This window comes from Sabethes cyaneus, chromosome 3 (assembly GCF_943734655.1).
Source record: "Sabethes cyaneus chromosome 3, idSabCyanKW18_F2, whole genome shotgun sequence".
Lineage (NCBI taxonomy): Eukaryota > Metazoa > Arthropoda > Insecta > Diptera > Culicidae > Sabethes > Sabethes cyaneus.
The window spans coordinates 22810240-22826828 of record NC_071355.1 but is presented as its reverse complement, the minus strand read 5'-3'; the positions used below and the strand labels follow the sequence as shown (position 1 = coordinate 22826828).

Here is a 16589-nt window from a genome sequence, read left to right as displayed (position 1 = left end):
CAGGAAATTCTTGAAATTTGAAACTTAAAACTAGAAATAAGACTGCAAACTAAACTGGAAATCGGAGTTGCAATGTAACTTTCTACACAGTTAGTTTATTTGTCGTAGAAATTATCCATTGAATTAATATTCACGTACTTCCTGATTAAACCTTTGGGCATTATTGTTTTACATTAAATGTTATAGAGAAGATGAGGCACGTGTCTCACCTTCTCCTGAGCACGCCAGTGATCTTGATTCAGACTTGAAATTGAACTTATTTACGATCTATCAAAAAATTGTGAGCGATTTAATTAAAAACAGCTGTCTTTCGCGTTACATCTCGATGAATTATTTTGTTTTACATTAAACTTTACACAGAAAATGTGGCATGTACCCCAGTGTGACCCAACCCTGGCGCGGTAGTGCGTTTAACATTTGCTGCTATACCCATTAGGGGAATTGTGTATAACGTGTATATTCAATAGTTATCTATTTATTTCAATAACTTTTCTTATTGATAATAATAATAAGCATGAATTAATACATTGAAAGTCAATGTAACAATAATTTACTATACACTGAAAAATGGTAACTACTCAGATGACTAGATATGAGTAAAATATCCTATCTAAAGCTTTCTCGCATATTTTCTAAACCGACGAATTTATTTCCTGAAAATATCCGGATTAACCTTCCAAACAGAGTTACTTCAAACTTCACCAATGCCACAAAAGCCAACAAACTAACAACCGTTCTTTTCTCGTTTCAGCCAATTGACCGCTGTCTGCTGTAATCCGTGCCACATCATATGGAACGAATCGAAGAAGCTCCCAGCATGAGCAGCACGGAAGCACCAATCGGACGGAAAACGTGCTAAATTACCGCAGCCACCCTCAGCTAATCAGAACTCCGTGGCCGTGGCTGAGCCTGCCAACCGCGGCGCAGACTTTCCGCCTTGCACTCACTCAATGGAATCCAATTCAATTAATTGTACGACCGACATCAGCTCGAGCCACAATTGGACCTGCTTCGTTGTGCACTATGATACCGAGCCGGGTTTCCCCAATTCGATGGGGCCGTTGTCCGCCGTCAATCTCAGCGCTTTCCAGCCGGGCGAACTGGAGCTCGAAGCGAACCGAAAGGACTTCACGATGCAGGCCTTCGATCCGGCCTACCAGCTGCGGTACGGGATGCTGGGAACAATTCTACTGAGGTTTGTGTTTGTCCTAACTCCATTGTTTGGCCCGAAATGTTTGGGATTACTTTTAAATTAGCGAAATTAGATGCTCTGATATCCATTAAATTTCAATCACAGAAGTCAACAACCATTTCAACTGTCTTAATACAACAAAACTTCTCATTATATTTGAAGCCAATTGAATTCAACCTAGATTTCAATGTCAATTTTATGCTAAGATTGAACATTGCAATTTTTTTTAATAAATTACCTCAATTCCACAGCGTTGCCTACTCGCTGATATTCATCGTCGGTCTGCTGGGGAACATCTCGGTCGTGATTGTGGTGAAGAAAAGCACCATGATGCGCTCCCCGACGAACCGCTTCATCGTGAATCTGGCGTACGCTGATTTATTAGTCAATTTCATCTGTCTCCCTTTCACCCTGATAGGCAACCTATATCCGGGTAAGTACGCTACTGGTGTGAATTATATATATTGCTTCAATCAAATTAAAAATTAAATTCAATACCAATCACAGTCAACAGAACAAACTTCATCCAATTAAGCCCGACAGACGAAGGTCCGCATAAAGTGTGCGCCATCGTCAGACATTTCACGCGTCAAAATGTGCTAAACTATGTTAGGATATCTGAATGTAAAAGCTCAGTGAAATGTTTGCTTAGGTTCGTCACTTCACAGCAGCCCACGGCGAATGGCAGTAAAAATCACGAATTGGTAACATCCTTGAATCGGAGACATGGCTTCTTTTGTTATCCGATGGGGATCGATCAATTCTTTGCAAGTGGCCCACTTTACCCGCAAGCGTTGCTGCTGCTGCCGGGATGGCTCGTCACCGACCAACTCTCGTGCGAAGGATTTATAGGCCAATTGTTAGCATGCCATTCCCGAAGCTACATTTATTTTTTATGGGACACATCATAACAGCAAACACTCACCGCTCTAGCAGCCAGCAGCAGCAGGAGAAATGCCACCAAGTAAATGGAAAGATCCGCTTTTTAATGGGCAATGTTGGTATCAAAGATGGGTCGAAATTTGTACTTTGTTCGTTTTTTTTATGCTAACGAAAAAGAAAATCACATAAATTGAAAGTGTTTCAGTGTAACTAGCGATGGGCGCTATTACATACAAAATAACTACCGTAATGTTTCAGCCTACACACTTGAAAGAACAAGCTATTGGTTTGTTGATTGAGTTGGTTGACCTCTAAAAATTTACGAATTTTACCCAGCCAGTTCAGGTTGATTTGGTGTGATTAACTGTGTGTGTGTGTGACTAATTATTAGTTGGTGCTAGCTGGGAAAATAATAGTTTAGTGAGTAAAACATTCGGGTACCCATCGAAAGATCGTGGGTGCGAGCCCCGACTACCATTGCACAACCCGATATATTTTAGGTCTATATCGAAATTTTGCAGGTCATCCTATTAATCATTCTTCGCATCAGACTTCCGTTTCCAAAATAGTTTTCGTTATGACCGCTATACATAGTCATACCTATACCAAAAAAGAGGCCAAAGAAAAAAATCACTTTACTGTTGATACCGCTCATCAGCCTGCGCATACGTTCTTCAGTTACGGTCTTGATCAGCCGGTTATTCATCTGGCCAATATCGCTGATGACTGCTGCATCTTTAGCTTCCGCTTCAATATTTTCTAAGTTCTCTCTATTGGACGCATCTGGGGACAATTTAGTGGACTCAGCCTTTTTTGCAATGAGATTTTGCAGTACCGAAATATTAAAAAAAAATCTTTACAATTAATATTACCGGCTACGGGTTGTCGAGTATGCCTTGACAAGTGACTGGTCATGGGTTCGAATCTTAGTAGAATCGGCTATTCGATGTTGAGCGACTTGAGCATGGCTTTTTTCTCTGGCACTCCTACATTTTTATTTCATACTAAGTTCTGCATTTACCAACAAAGGTTTAAGGTACGGAACCCAAGTAACAATTTGGGTTTTATCACACTCTTATGATGACATTTAAGACCAAAATTGGTCTTGAAGACCACCAAAAGAGTATAATAAAACTCACATTGTTGCTTGGGAATGAAACCTCTTGTCCATGACCAAATCATAACTTTTTCCACTTCCCAGTTCTAGGAACGAGATTGGTGATGCAAAGTAGTAAAAGAAAAATATATACATACCCTCTCTAAGTGCTGAACTCTGCTTTACCGAACATGGAACCTCTCGCTGGCAGCGTTGCCAAATCAGCGGTTTTCCCGCTAGATTAAGCGGGATTTCAAGTCGGACAGCGGGACTTAATAACCAAACAGCGGCTAGCGGGAATCTAACGGTTTTCTTAAATAACTCAGCGGGATTTTAGCGGTAACTCGAGTTAGCGATATTTGGTAGGCAAGAAGAATGCTGAAAGAGAGGTTGACAGCAAAACACTTCGTTTAGTGACATTCTAATGTCTGCTCATGCATTAGCAGATGGTTCAGAATATTCTGTTGATTAGAAAACTCCGTTGTTTTTGCCTAGAATGGGATGAGCTCTGACAAATACTCATTACCTAGAACTTTCTGAAAAAGTAGACCACCAAACCAATCCGTTTTGCGTATTCCTAATTTTTCCACAAACTAATACGTTTGTCAATGGCAAAATCCAACTGATTCATGAATTGGAAACAAAACAACACTTTTGTATCTATATACATCATAATTTGCTATATACCGCAGCATTTGTGTGATAACAGATCCAAAACAAATCGGTACATCAGGCTTGTCATACACTTTTCTCTTCGATTTTGCTTTTTTGATTACTACTGCATCTCAGCTAGGGGTGTCGGTATTGGGCTCTTTTAGTGAAAACCGGTATTTCGGTATTCAAATTTATAGTAGGGAAACAAGCGCTTAACTATTTTCGAATATCCCGGGATTGTAGCTTCCACTATAACGTATGCCTCGGTTTCCTACAATCTCTTCACGAAGTTTTCCTCCATCCCCAAACCGGAACTCTTGATAGCGTCATCCTCTTAAGCATCATTCACAGGTACATTCTGTTCTCTGTTATCAATCCCACTATTCGCAGATAGTGGCTTGGAGAGTTCACCTGCTTGTTCAATCAAAGTATCACTCGAAAGACTTGAAAAGTATTCCAAATTCAGTCCTGGCAGATTCGTGTCATTTAACACGATTGCTTAAAAAAGATCACCTGTATTCTAATCACGACCCGGAATCGTCGAAACAAATAAATGAAGCTGACTTTTTCGTACCTTCGCTTCATACATGAAGTCACTTGTTTCATTTGTTGAACAGAACGTTTCAAGCAAACTTCAGCTGAAGTTAGATTAGAGACTGTAACAAATGACGACGACTGGCAGTAGGTTAATTATAATATGCATTAAATTGTAAGAACTATTACTCAAATTCAATTCAATTGCATTCAAAGTTGTTGGCCTTCTAGTGAATATTTGATAGAATAGAAGAATACAAATGAAACTTTAAAACCGGTCGTCATGGTGAAGTGAAAATCGTTTCATGGTGCATGATTGAAGTTTTGAAACGAATCGGCATTGCTGCAGTTGAAACTGAAGTTTCATTACTTCATTGTTGAGTGACTATTGTATTTACTATTGTAAGCGACGTTGCCGGGCCCTGACCTTGATTCCTAAATTCATTATTTGATGTTTCGAATAATTTGGTGGCTTGTAAATATCAAGTTGTTCAAAAATAAATTGATATGTGACGTCTGGCTTATACAATGAAACATTCAGCAAAGATGCTGTACTGTGCCTTAAACAGGTTCAAGAGGTATAATTATCCACAGTTGCTGAAGCAATGAAGAGGGTGTCATTGGTAGTAATCGAAGAATCTCATCAGCATTAACACAAAGTTGTTTTTCTATGAGTTTTACAATCTTCTATCCAACTTAGTTCTTCTTTGAATAAAGAAACTAAAAAAACTAGGATATTAGAAAATACCGGAAATACCGGTTTTTTGCCTTTACAAAACCGGTATTTCGGTATCCAAAAATTGGCCGGTATCACCGGTTTCGGTACTACCGGTACTACCGGTTAGACAGCCCTAATCTCAGCCAAGCAAAATTTGAAGAAGTGATGTATAGGGCTTTTATAGCATTAGTTATTATCTACAATATTACTGAAGTGCTGTGCCTATTATTATACCTTTTGTATTTATGGCGCTATAACGGGTAGCGTAAAGTGTTCGCCGGTGACCCGCCGTCGGAAGCGCCGGCCACTGCGAGGGGCAGTCCCCCCGCAGAAATCACATGTGTCTAGATCTATTCGTTTTCCTAGGTTTACCGTCCTCTAGTTAGTTTTCCCTACCCAAGTAGCACACGTTGTCACAATTGAGTCGCAGCGGCTGATATGCGACAAATTTAAATGTCAAACTTCGGTTACAGTAACCTAAAATATAACAGTTGTGTAACCGAAATAGCGCAACTTATGTAACTAAATATGGTTACATTAACAGTTACTCAATAACCAATATGTAACATGTATAGTTACAAAATGGTTACTATTGAAGTTACACATAAACTGTAAATTGACTTTCAGTTGATGGCAAATTAGTTATCTTGAAACTTTTATTGCATAGCGAAAATAATGCAGCAGGTTTATTATTTCAATCTATGGCTGTCAACGTCAAGCAGTAAATTTAACTGTTGAATATAGAAGAGTGTATAAATTTCGCTTGTTATTTCAACACAAATTTTAATGCAGTTTCAAATTTATGGTGAAATGCATGATTCTAGCTTTGAAAAAATTACGCGCTCTTATTTAATCTAGCTTTTCGTTACTTACTTCTTCGAAAAATTGATTTTTTGTAAAACAAATATGTACAAATATAAAAATTTTAATTTTAATTTTCTGATTTTTAAATTTATTCTTAGCAATAATGAATTAGTGGAGCATTCACCTAGAAATCATTAAAAACAATTTATTTTCGCTATCACTTAGTAAAATTCATAGCCATTTTGCCTTTGGTTTTAACTACTACACCATCGTCCTTGAAGTTTTGCATCGTTTTCGGCATATTGCATGAAATGATTTTAAGCAGACACTGTTCATAGATATCGGGAAAACGTGTTTTTTAGTGATTCTTGTGAAAAGAAAGTGTTAATTTAATATCAAAGAATAGTTTCACTTTGAATAAAACAGTTTACCAGCAGTGTTAATCATAGAAGGTTACAATTCAGTTACATTCTAGTTGCACGTAATCTTAGCCTTCGACCTGGTTACGCTATCGGTTACGGTAACCAATATTAAATCCGTTGTGGTCACTTATTTCTTATGTCGTCATTTCTAAGTTACACTGTAACCTATTTTCATTGCCGATTTCGTTTCGATGTAACTTGATCGTTTTGACGTTTGAGAATAATCAAAGTTTGTTTTTGATATCATTGTCTGTGCGGAGAAGATTCCAAGTACCATCAATTAAGTAAATAAACGCATTTACAAGAGCATTTTACAGCCCGTGTACCAATTGTTTATCTTTACCATAAGTAAAATTCTTGAGATCTAGTTTTTGCTTAATCCGTTGTGTTTACAAGGAACAGTGAACAAGTTGTTGCGAAAATGTTACTAGCCGACTATTTTTGACTTCGTAACTACTCGTAACGGAAAATTAACTGTTTTGCGACCAGCAAGTTGATGACAGTTTGGAAAAAGGTTTCATTTGTGTCACTTGATAATTAATTGGTAACTCGTAACTGAAATGTGACTGTTTTGCGACGACCAAGTTGTTGACAGTTCGAAAAAAAGGTTTCAATTTGGTCATTTGGTAACTACCTGGTAACTTTTTGAGATTTTCGTCACTAAAAAACTAAAAAGTAACTATTTTTAATTTTATGTAACCTAACTCGTTACAAGTATCCTAAATGTAACTGCTGTGCAACCTTTTTGTATTTTTTTTATTTTTATGATTAGTTACAAGTGCTACTTGGGTAGTCCTCGCATCGAGATACCCTGTATAAAATGAAAAGCGGCAAAGCCGCTTTTTTAAACGAAATCATTTGGGCCTCTTGCGACTTGGTCGCGCTGGTCCTTTGAGCTTTGAACTGGTCGAAGTGTAGTTCTGGGCCTCCATACCAAAAATATATATTATGGCAAACGTACATTATGGCTCCCGTCCATTATGGCCAACATATATTTTGGCATTCGTCTGTATGGCAATCGTACGTATGGCAACCGTCCTACAGTGGTCGGAAATTTAAAATTCTTGGCCAAAACCTCAAGATGATGAGATTCCAAATTTTTTGGGTTACTGATTTCAAAAATGATATCAAAAATGTGAAATTCAAAATGGCCGATCCAAAATGGCGACTTTTCCTGTTAATTTTGAATTTTTTAATATAAATTTCATCTTAAGGAATTTTTCGGGTCGTTGATTCAAAAAATGAAACTCATACTCAGAATGTAAAATGGCTGACCAAAATGGCGGGCCACTTTTGTTACTTTTTGTCCTTTTTGCTTCAGATAACGCCGTTTAATACATTTATTTAAAAACTAAATTGATTAAATTGAAAATTAAATTAAAAATGGCGGCTTAAAATACTGTCTTGGGTACAATTTGGGTTGAAATCTATGCCTATAAAAAAGGATTTCTGTCTGTCTGTCCGTATGTTCCTTTTAGAATCGAAAACTACTGAACCGATCGGCGTGAAAATTTGCATGTAAGGACTGTATCGAAAAGTAATTAGCAACCTTTAAAATGATTTTACTCAAAAATGGGTGAAGCAATTTTTATGTGCATGCCAGCAAAAGTTTGTTTAAATATCTAGAAAAAGTTCGATTTGTTTCGATTATTTTTTTACTTTTCGCTATGCCTCGGATTGATCTTGAAACCAGAAAAAAAAATCTGCACACTTGGTGCACTGAAAACGGTGTTTTTATCAACCAAATCACAAAACGGTTTAAAGTGCACCACACCAGCGAAAAATATCATCGATAAATAAGCCCCCGGTAGATTCTGAAGTAATAAGTCATATTAAACGACACTGATTGGTAACAACGTCTTATTTGGCTAAAATACTTAAAATAAGTATTGCAACAATTCAGTGAATCAGCGTCAGGAACTTCGCAAAGACATACGAAATCACGATCACGAAATCGGCGGACAAGGTGGTGGACGATACCGACTGTATGATTGCGCTGGAAAAGTTTGGACAAAAAGTTTTAGTATGGCATGCTTTTTGTACTTATGGTCTGCGATGCGTATTTTCTTCACAAAGTGTGCAATAAATGCTCAAACTTACATGAATAATTGTAAAAAATATTGTGGCCCCTCTACACTGTTTGTAGAGTCTGCCCCTCTCTTTTGGCCGAATTTGGGATCTGTACATAGCGCTAAGCCTGTACTACAGTGCCTTTCAGACAAGCATATCCAATTCGTCGAGAAAAACATCAATCCACCAAATTGTCCAGAGCTCTGATCAATTGAACGTTATTGGTCGATAATGAAGAGGATCTTTAGGAGGGAAGGAATAGTTCCCCAAAGCATGGAGGAATGCAAGAAAAATTGAACAGTAGCATCCAGCAAATGCACAAAAGCTAGTGTGCAGAATTTGCTGGGAGGAGTTTTATCAAACGTGCGCTCATTCTTTAAGATCTAATATTTTGAATAATGTAAGACATGTTATTGTTTCAAGTCGTACTGATCTTCAATAAACCGAAAACACAAATTGAAATAATAATCGTATTTCATTTTTATTCACGAATATAGGTTGCTAAAGACTTTTCGATACAGTCCTTAGGGGTTTTTGGGGCTACAGAAGGTTCTCTCGAAGGCAAAAGTCCCCTCCCCCCATTAAGAGGGAGGGCTCCCATACAAATCTATGCTTTAAAAAATGGATTTCTTTCTGCTTTATGTTCCTTATAGAATCGAAAACTACTGAACCGATCGGAGTGAAAATTTGCATATAGGGGTTTTTGGGGCCAGGGAAGTTTCTTATGATGGTAAGAGACCCCTCCTCCCACTAAGAGGGGGGGCTCCCATACAAATGAAACACAAATTTCGTCATAACTTCAGAACTAATCAAGCAAATGAAACCAAACTTGGCATGTGGGTGTTTTTGTAGGCAATTTTTTTTCTATGGGGAATTGAGACTCCTCTCCTCTTTAGGAGGGGTATAATGACCCCTCTCCCTTTTAAGAGGGGGGGCTTCCATACACATGAAATACAAATTTCCTCATAACTCGAGAACTAATCAAGCAAATGGAACAAAATTTGACATGTGAGTGTTTTTGGAGACAAGAATTTTTTATATGATGAATTGAAACCTCTCCCCGCTTTAGGAGGGGGGTCTCCTATACAAATGAAATACAAATTTTCTCATAACTCGAGAATTAATTAATCAAATGGAACCATGTTTGGCATGTGGGTGTTTTTGGAGGCATGAATTTTTTCTATGATGAATTGGGACCCCTTACCTTTTTTGGGGGGGAAGGGGCTCCCATACAAATGAAATACAAATTTCCTCATAACTCCAGAACTAATCAAGCAAATGGAACCAAATTTAGCATGTGGGTGTTTTTGCAGGCAATTTTTTTTCTATGGTGAATTGAGACCCCTCCCCTTTTTAGAAGGGGAATAATGACCCCTCTCCCTTTTAAGAGGGGGAGCTTCGATTTAAATGAAATACCTATTTCCTCATAACTCGAGAAGTAATCAAGCAACTGGAACAAAATTTGGCATGTGGGGGGTTTGGAGGCAGGAGTTTTTTTAATGTTGGTTTGAGACCCCTCATCACTGTGGTAGGGGGATAAGGACTCTTATACAAATAAAACAGAAGTTTTTGTGTAACTCAAAAACTAATCGAACTCGAGAAGTCTTAGACTCTTTCATAAAACATTAATCAACAACAAGACCACCAACAACTATCAATAGTAACATTAGATATTTCAGCGCGATACCGCGCCACAGGCCGCTAGTGTTGCCGGCGACCTGCCGTCGGAAGCGCCGGTCACTACGGGGGGCAGCCCCCGTAGAGATCACCTTTATCTAGGTTTATTTATTTTCCTAGATCTACTGACCTCTGTTACTTACCTTCAGTTGGGTCACTCCTGCGAAATGGTACTTGCTACGAAAAGATTTTCCGTGAAATGGTACTTCCCGTGTAAGCTTTTTCGCGAAATGGTATTCTGCGAAACTCTATATTCCGCGTTATGGTCAACCGAGAACTGGTGTTTCGCAAAATGGTATTCGGCGAAATGGTTTGTAATGATGGCGATTATTTAAATGCTATCCGCTTTATTTTATCAGGCTAAGCAATGGGGGGAGTTGTTTTCTACTTTACTGTGAGGAAAATTTGTATATTAAAACACCCATGAACTCCCCAGAAACTTGCAAAACTCGAGATTGTGACAAAGGTCATCCGAGATTCACGATTTATATACAACACAGTTTGATTTGTGGCAATACGAAGTTTGTCGGGTCAGCTAGTATATTATAAAGCTTAATCAGGTGTTCATAATGTAAATTAAATGACGCTTACATGTATTTACGCACCCTACGAAAGAAAATATAATTATTGTACGGTAATTGTACTGGTAAATAAGGATTTTGTGGTATAAGTAACAGAGATTTAAAAATATCAATATGGATGTTCCAGAGAAATTAAAAAATAATTATTGTGGCAGTAGAAAGGCTAGGCCACACCGCAAGATGGACTAATTCGGGTTTTATTTGACTGACTGCTTGACAAAATATGCTTTTCTCCATAATCAAAGCATTGTGTTTCAGTCTTACTCCTCTAAGAGTCATTTACACATACAGTGTCCTCACGGGAATCAATATTTCCGTATTTAAACCAAATTGTTCATTTGTGGTCGAAAAGTTAAATTATCAAGTTTGGTGTCGATTGGACCTTACCTCACCTTCATTTTACCTCTAATAAAAAATGGGTCTGCACCTGATATTAATATTTTGCATTTAGACTGTTTTAATACATATAATCAAACAAATTCTATTAGGTGTACGAATTTCGAAGCCGTACCGAATTCGATACCGCATGGTAAATGAAAATAACTCACGCAAGGCATTGTCGCTATTCTACAGTCAGGAAAACTTGCCTGACCTGCAGAGATTTTGCAGAATAACATTTGTCATGCCGTCCTACACAAATACATAGGCGTTAGCTTCGTAAACATTTTTAGTTCGGACAATGAAAAATGTTGATGGACGGATATTAAAACGGTTCGACGAATTTAAGAAATAAAGTTAGTTGCGTAATTTCAATCATATACTTTAATAATCGCTTTTCAGTGATTTCAAAGTTCACGGATCGGAAGGTGAGTCAAATCAGCACAAGAACTTTTGGAGTATTCATTAAATCCATCCAACAAATGATGAAAATTAGAATGGCTTTACTTACTACGACGGGAATTAGAAATAAACGCTATGCCATTTATTTCAAAATGCAGAATAATGCTTGGAATGAATTGAAGCAGTGTTAATGAGAATTGAATCTCACGCAAAAACTCGAAAGCAATTCTTATTAACACTGTTTCAATTCATTCCAAGCATTATTCTGCATTTTGAAATAAATGGCATATATAATGATGGGATTACGAATATTAAAATTATCTTGCACAGTGTGTTAATAAACTACTCTATGAATTAAGCTGTCCTAATGTTCACAGCAATTCCCAGAGTGTATTATACAGAGATTAGTTCCTCTAAATTTCAATTTTCCTTGGTACTCTTACTATCCAGTAAAAGTAACGGACTCAGTTTTCTCAATAATTAATTATGATGTATTTGTTCCACTTTATTTACCTATATATGAATCATGAAATCATACCGAAGCACGCGGTCTGCCTCGACGCCTCGTCGAATTGAACAACATTTGAATGTCTATATGTTTTTAGATCAATGCAAATACTGAAGTTATACAATTAATCCATTACCTCTTTAATGTCGACTACAATCTTTGCTCGAAAGCAAACCCCCATTAGACGTCGTTTAGTCTACGCAGGAAATGCCAAGAAACGTGATCCGACCTTACATACCAAGCTAAAGATTAACTTCATACCAGCAGAATCTGCTGAAAGTCGATTGACGAGAAAGGCAGTTCTCATACTTGTCACTACCAGTCGTGATTGGTTTGTTGCACGCCACGTTTAGTCGATAAATGAACTCCTGCCGTGAACCTCCGTAACCTTTCACTTGAGTGTGGCGATGACTGACAGTGGACACATCAACAAGCGGCTTAATATATTTTTTTTATAAAGAATAATTCACCATTTCTGTGCGTACATTTTGCTTTATGCACACAAAAACGAAATCTGTATCTTTGAAGCACTAAATCTTCCACTACTTTTCTTTTCCATTATTTTTCGATTTAGCAGCGAAAAAAAAGAATGAATCAGTCTCCTACCGGGGTGACACCCACAAAACATTCAGAATACAAATATCATTAAAGTCTTATCATAATTTCCATAATTTCCTTCCCCGCAGCCTGGATCTTGGGAGTGTTTTTCTGCAAAACCGTTTCCTATCTGCAGGGCGTCTCGGTGTCCGCTTCGGTCAACACGCTGATGGCCATCTCGATCGAGCGCTGCGTAGCCATTTCGTTCCCTATCTCGGGAACCATTACCACCAGGTGAGATAATCTACCGTACCGCACCCTGCCCACCCAGCACAACCGTGTGGGTGTCCGCAGCCCAGGTTTGGTCCCCGCGAGACCGAGCCGAAACATAACTCACCACTGACTGCTACTGATTATTTACTTGTGTACTTTTTTCTTCCTCTCCCGCTTCCGACCACCTCGCACAGGCAGTACCGAGTGATCGTTTCAATTATCTGGACATTCGCACTGGGCATTAATCTTCCGTGGCTGTTTGTGTTCACGCTGAAGCCGATCGGCATACCCGGCAGTTTGGCACAGGTAGGTCCTTTTTTCCTTTTTTTTCATCTTCTTGGTAGAGGTAGAGGGTAAATAGCTGTGAAGTTGTTCAGTTCCGAGATTTCTCGCCGACTGATGCATAAATTTTTGATTCTCCGCACTCCGGTCCAAATGGAGGCTGGCATTTTTCTGACACGTTCCATTGATAAAGATTTGGGCCAGACAGTACAACGCAGCGGCGCGGCGCGGCGCGGCTTGGCGAAACGTTGCGTTGGTTGGTTGGTATGCTAATGGTTCGGAAGGACACAATTATGCTTTTGCTAAAATGTTTTCCTCGCCCTCGTCAAATCGGGGCCAAATAATTAACTTCTTGTTATTTTCTGCTCACGTACACTTTACCAGAAGAATTAGATTTGATTGCTTCGGCGAGCATGATGTTTTTCTATTGCTCAATGTAGTTTGATTGTAGGTTATTGAAATGCACTTAACAATTTCCAGTTTTTGCGGAAAATAAATGCGGCATAAAAGATTTTTGATTTTTTTTTTTATTTTACTGAAAAGTATATCAAAGAAGTTCCAAACCAATAAACTCTTCTCATTCATGAAGCGCTTCAAGCGCACAACTTCAGTTCAACTGATTCGTTTAGGAAAAGCCACAATAAGTCTGATTATCTTGAATATCAAATGAATCTTGAAATGAAAGTCAAATGAAATCTTCAAGAGCAAACCTTACAAATATTTACTTACCACTAAGCCGCGTGTCACAGATACACAGTGGGTTGAATTCGAAATTTACAGATGTGGTTTAGTTGTTTTGACTGCTATTTTCCTTGGAATAGATTTTGCAGATAGATTAACATTTTAATACTTAGAAAACAATTCAATCAATTTATGAATCTAAACCCACTGCTAGGCGGCGCCGACATCCTCGGGCTGGTGGCTCTTTATCGAGTATGTAAAACAAAGCGATTTGTATTTTGATTTGATTTTTCTTCCCAATCTGATGGTAGGTAGTATTATTTTCCCCTTTTCACTGGCACGGGCATTAACATGTTTGAAACGAACAAGAGCCCAGGCCCAGACGAATGCTAAAAACTTCATTTTGGCGGAGAAATACCAACACATTTGATGAAGGCGTAACGCAATGATAGCGTGAACAACATGATTGAATATTTTTCGAGTAAATATTTGCTAAAGCATGTTTATGTTCGGTGTCATATTTTCAATTCTGTTTCGCTTTCCACACTCTCTACTGGACTATAAAAATACGTTCTTTTCCATTGTTATTGACAGATTTGCACCGAACTGTGGCCTTCGCCCGCCTCGGAGAGTTGGTACTTTCTGTTCGCGAACCTCATACTGTGCTATCTCGGTCCCCTGCTAGTGATATCAATATGCTACGTTATCATTTGGAAGAACGTTGCCTACCGGAAGCTCCCGCGGGATCTGATAATCAGCCGAAAAAACGAGGTCTTTAACCAAAGCAAAGTAAAGGTTAGTAGTGTTGGTTGGCGCTTTGCCGCACTAAGCGTAGCTTATAATGCGCCCCCATTCAATGGCCACCGCAAAAATCAAAGGAGGCGCATTGATTATAGCGATTTTCAAGTGTTGATAAAATAAAACCTCTTCTCTTGACATTTTAGGTTATTAAAATGATATTCGTGGTTATCATAACATTCACGCTGTCATGGCTACCGCTGTACACAATATTCTGCTTCGTGAAATTTGCAGGGGACCTCATTTACGACGATTCAGGTAAGAAACGCTCGGCTTAGACGTTTAGAATCATCTAATAAAATACAATCAATTCACAGTACAAACCTTCATCTTCGGCATCCTGCCGGTAGCGCAGTGGCTCGGTGCAGCGAACTCATGCATCAATCCGGTTCTGTACGCGTTTATGAATCGCAAATTTCGGGCCGGTTTTCGACACCTGTTCCGGTCCTGCTGCTCCAGCGAAGACGTCGAGTGGGACCTACCGACCACCGTCATTCGGCACGACGAATCGCGGGATCACATTTTGCGCCGGATACGGTCGGAAAAGCACTTCCCGCGCCACGGCAACAGTAACGGTTTCGGACCGAACGGTCACCGGCAGCCGCTTCGGCACACGCAATCCACCCGGATTATTCAGTCGCGCCGTGGAGTCTAGACTATAGCTAGTTCTACGCGTTTAGGTTTCTCGTTAGATGTGCAGAAATGTTAAATGATATTGGTTTTAGAAGCCCGTATCTTTGTTTGAATTTTAGCCCTTAGAAGTAGTGTTTTGAGTTAATGCAACGAAAAAACAAAACAAAAATGCGTACAAAGTACAAACAATAAAACAGAAATGCAAAATACCTATATTTGTACGTTCGATATCTCAGCGAGCAGAAACGTTTGCCATCGAAGTAGATAAAACACTTATTGATAATAACTAAATCTATTTTCCTAACGTATTTTTGTGATATTTAGCTAAAAGTGGAAATTATTTATTGTGATTCCGATCGAAAGCAAATAAAACTTGTAAAGTTAACTAAAACTTATCGCTAATTGCCTATCCATGTCCATCAGAAAATGGAAAAGATAAACTTGGTAATTTAATGTGGGTTTTAATTTTATAACTGTACCAATCGAGCAAACAATGTATGTTGTTGAATTGGTCTTCAATGGCCTTTACGTGAAACATTTTTTGATAGTAACAAAATGTCTGTTTGGAATTTACGAGACTTCACACAATTTTCGAGGCTTTTACAGTTCTAATTGTACATTGTGAGGGGTCTCAAACCATCATTAAAAAATTTCTCACATACCAAATTTGGTTTCATTTGCTTACTTAGTTCTCGAGTTATGAGGAAATTTGTATTTCATTTGCATAGAAGCCCCCCCTCCTAAAGTGAGGAAGTGTCTCAATTCACCATAGAAAAATTTCTTGGAACACCGGAAAACCTGTACCACCTCATTCTCGGCCTGTATGCCAATGGCTCGTAGCCAACACAGAAACACAGTTTCTCGGAAGGATTAAAAAGTAATTCTACATTGATTACTATTTTTGCTAAATGTTTATCTTTTATTTCAAGTTCGATAGCGGATAGCGATAGGGTAAACAATACATTAGTTGCTGTAGCAACTATTAAATACAAGTTAAATGCATTAGTGAAAATATGACGAAAGCTTTGATGTGTATTGACAATCATTAGCAACCAAAGTTCATTCTATTAGTGATGTGAGCGCCACGTAGTGGAAGCATTACCACTTACTTTCAAAATGGTGGCTGAGCTTTTACACACGTTGCGAGGCCAAGATGAATGTCTGTTCTCTGTGCTTTATATGCACCCATTCATATAAAGATTGAGTTACAGATCAAAGTCACTTGGATTTCAACAAGATTGATCTTGTAAATGGCTTGATTTTTCAAAATTTACTATTTTAATCGAATCGCAATTTTCAACATGCCCGATAAAACTCTTTGCCGTTAACACAAATTTCGTTGCAGCAGGAAGTTTTAATGGAACTAATTCGGCTCTCTAATTATCTGGCTGTGCTTTGATAGTTTCCATGAATAAAATAATGCGGTAGAAATTGTTTAATTTGACCTTTTACAAAATAAAATGATTG

At 38.4% G+C, this 16589-nt stretch overlaps 1 protein-coding gene across 1 annotated transcript; it reads left to right on the top strand.

Moving 5' to 3' along the window:
- Nucleotides 1-950: 950 nt before the first annotated feature.
- Nucleotides 951-15144, top strand: LOC128739382 (neuropeptide SIFamide receptor-like). Its single transcript, XM_053834865.1, has 7 exons — nucleotides 951-1195; nucleotides 1444-1625; nucleotides 12605-12749; nucleotides 12923-13034; nucleotides 14286-14486; nucleotides 14636-14747; nucleotides 14792-15144. Exons 1-7 carry the CDS (start codon nucleotides 951-953, stop codon nucleotides 15142-15144), a joined length of 1350 nt encoding a protein of 449 aa, XP_053690840.1.
- The last annotated feature ends 1445 nt before the right edge of the window (nucleotides 15145-16589 follow it).

Excerpts from the sequence above, each read along its gene's own strand:
- LOC128739382 (XM_053834865.1), top strand. The coding sequence starts at position 951 with ATGGAATCCAATTCAATTAATTGTACGACCGACATCAGCTCGAGCCAC. Across the intron at positions 1,196-1,443 it reads CTGGGAACAATTCTACTGAG|CGTTGCCTACTCGCTGATAT; the intron begins GTTTGTGTTTGT and ends TCAATTCCACAG. Across the intron at positions 12,750-12,922 it reads TCGGGAACCATTACCACCAG|GCAGTACCGAGTGATCGTTT; the intron begins GTGAGATAATCT and ends CACCTCGCACAG.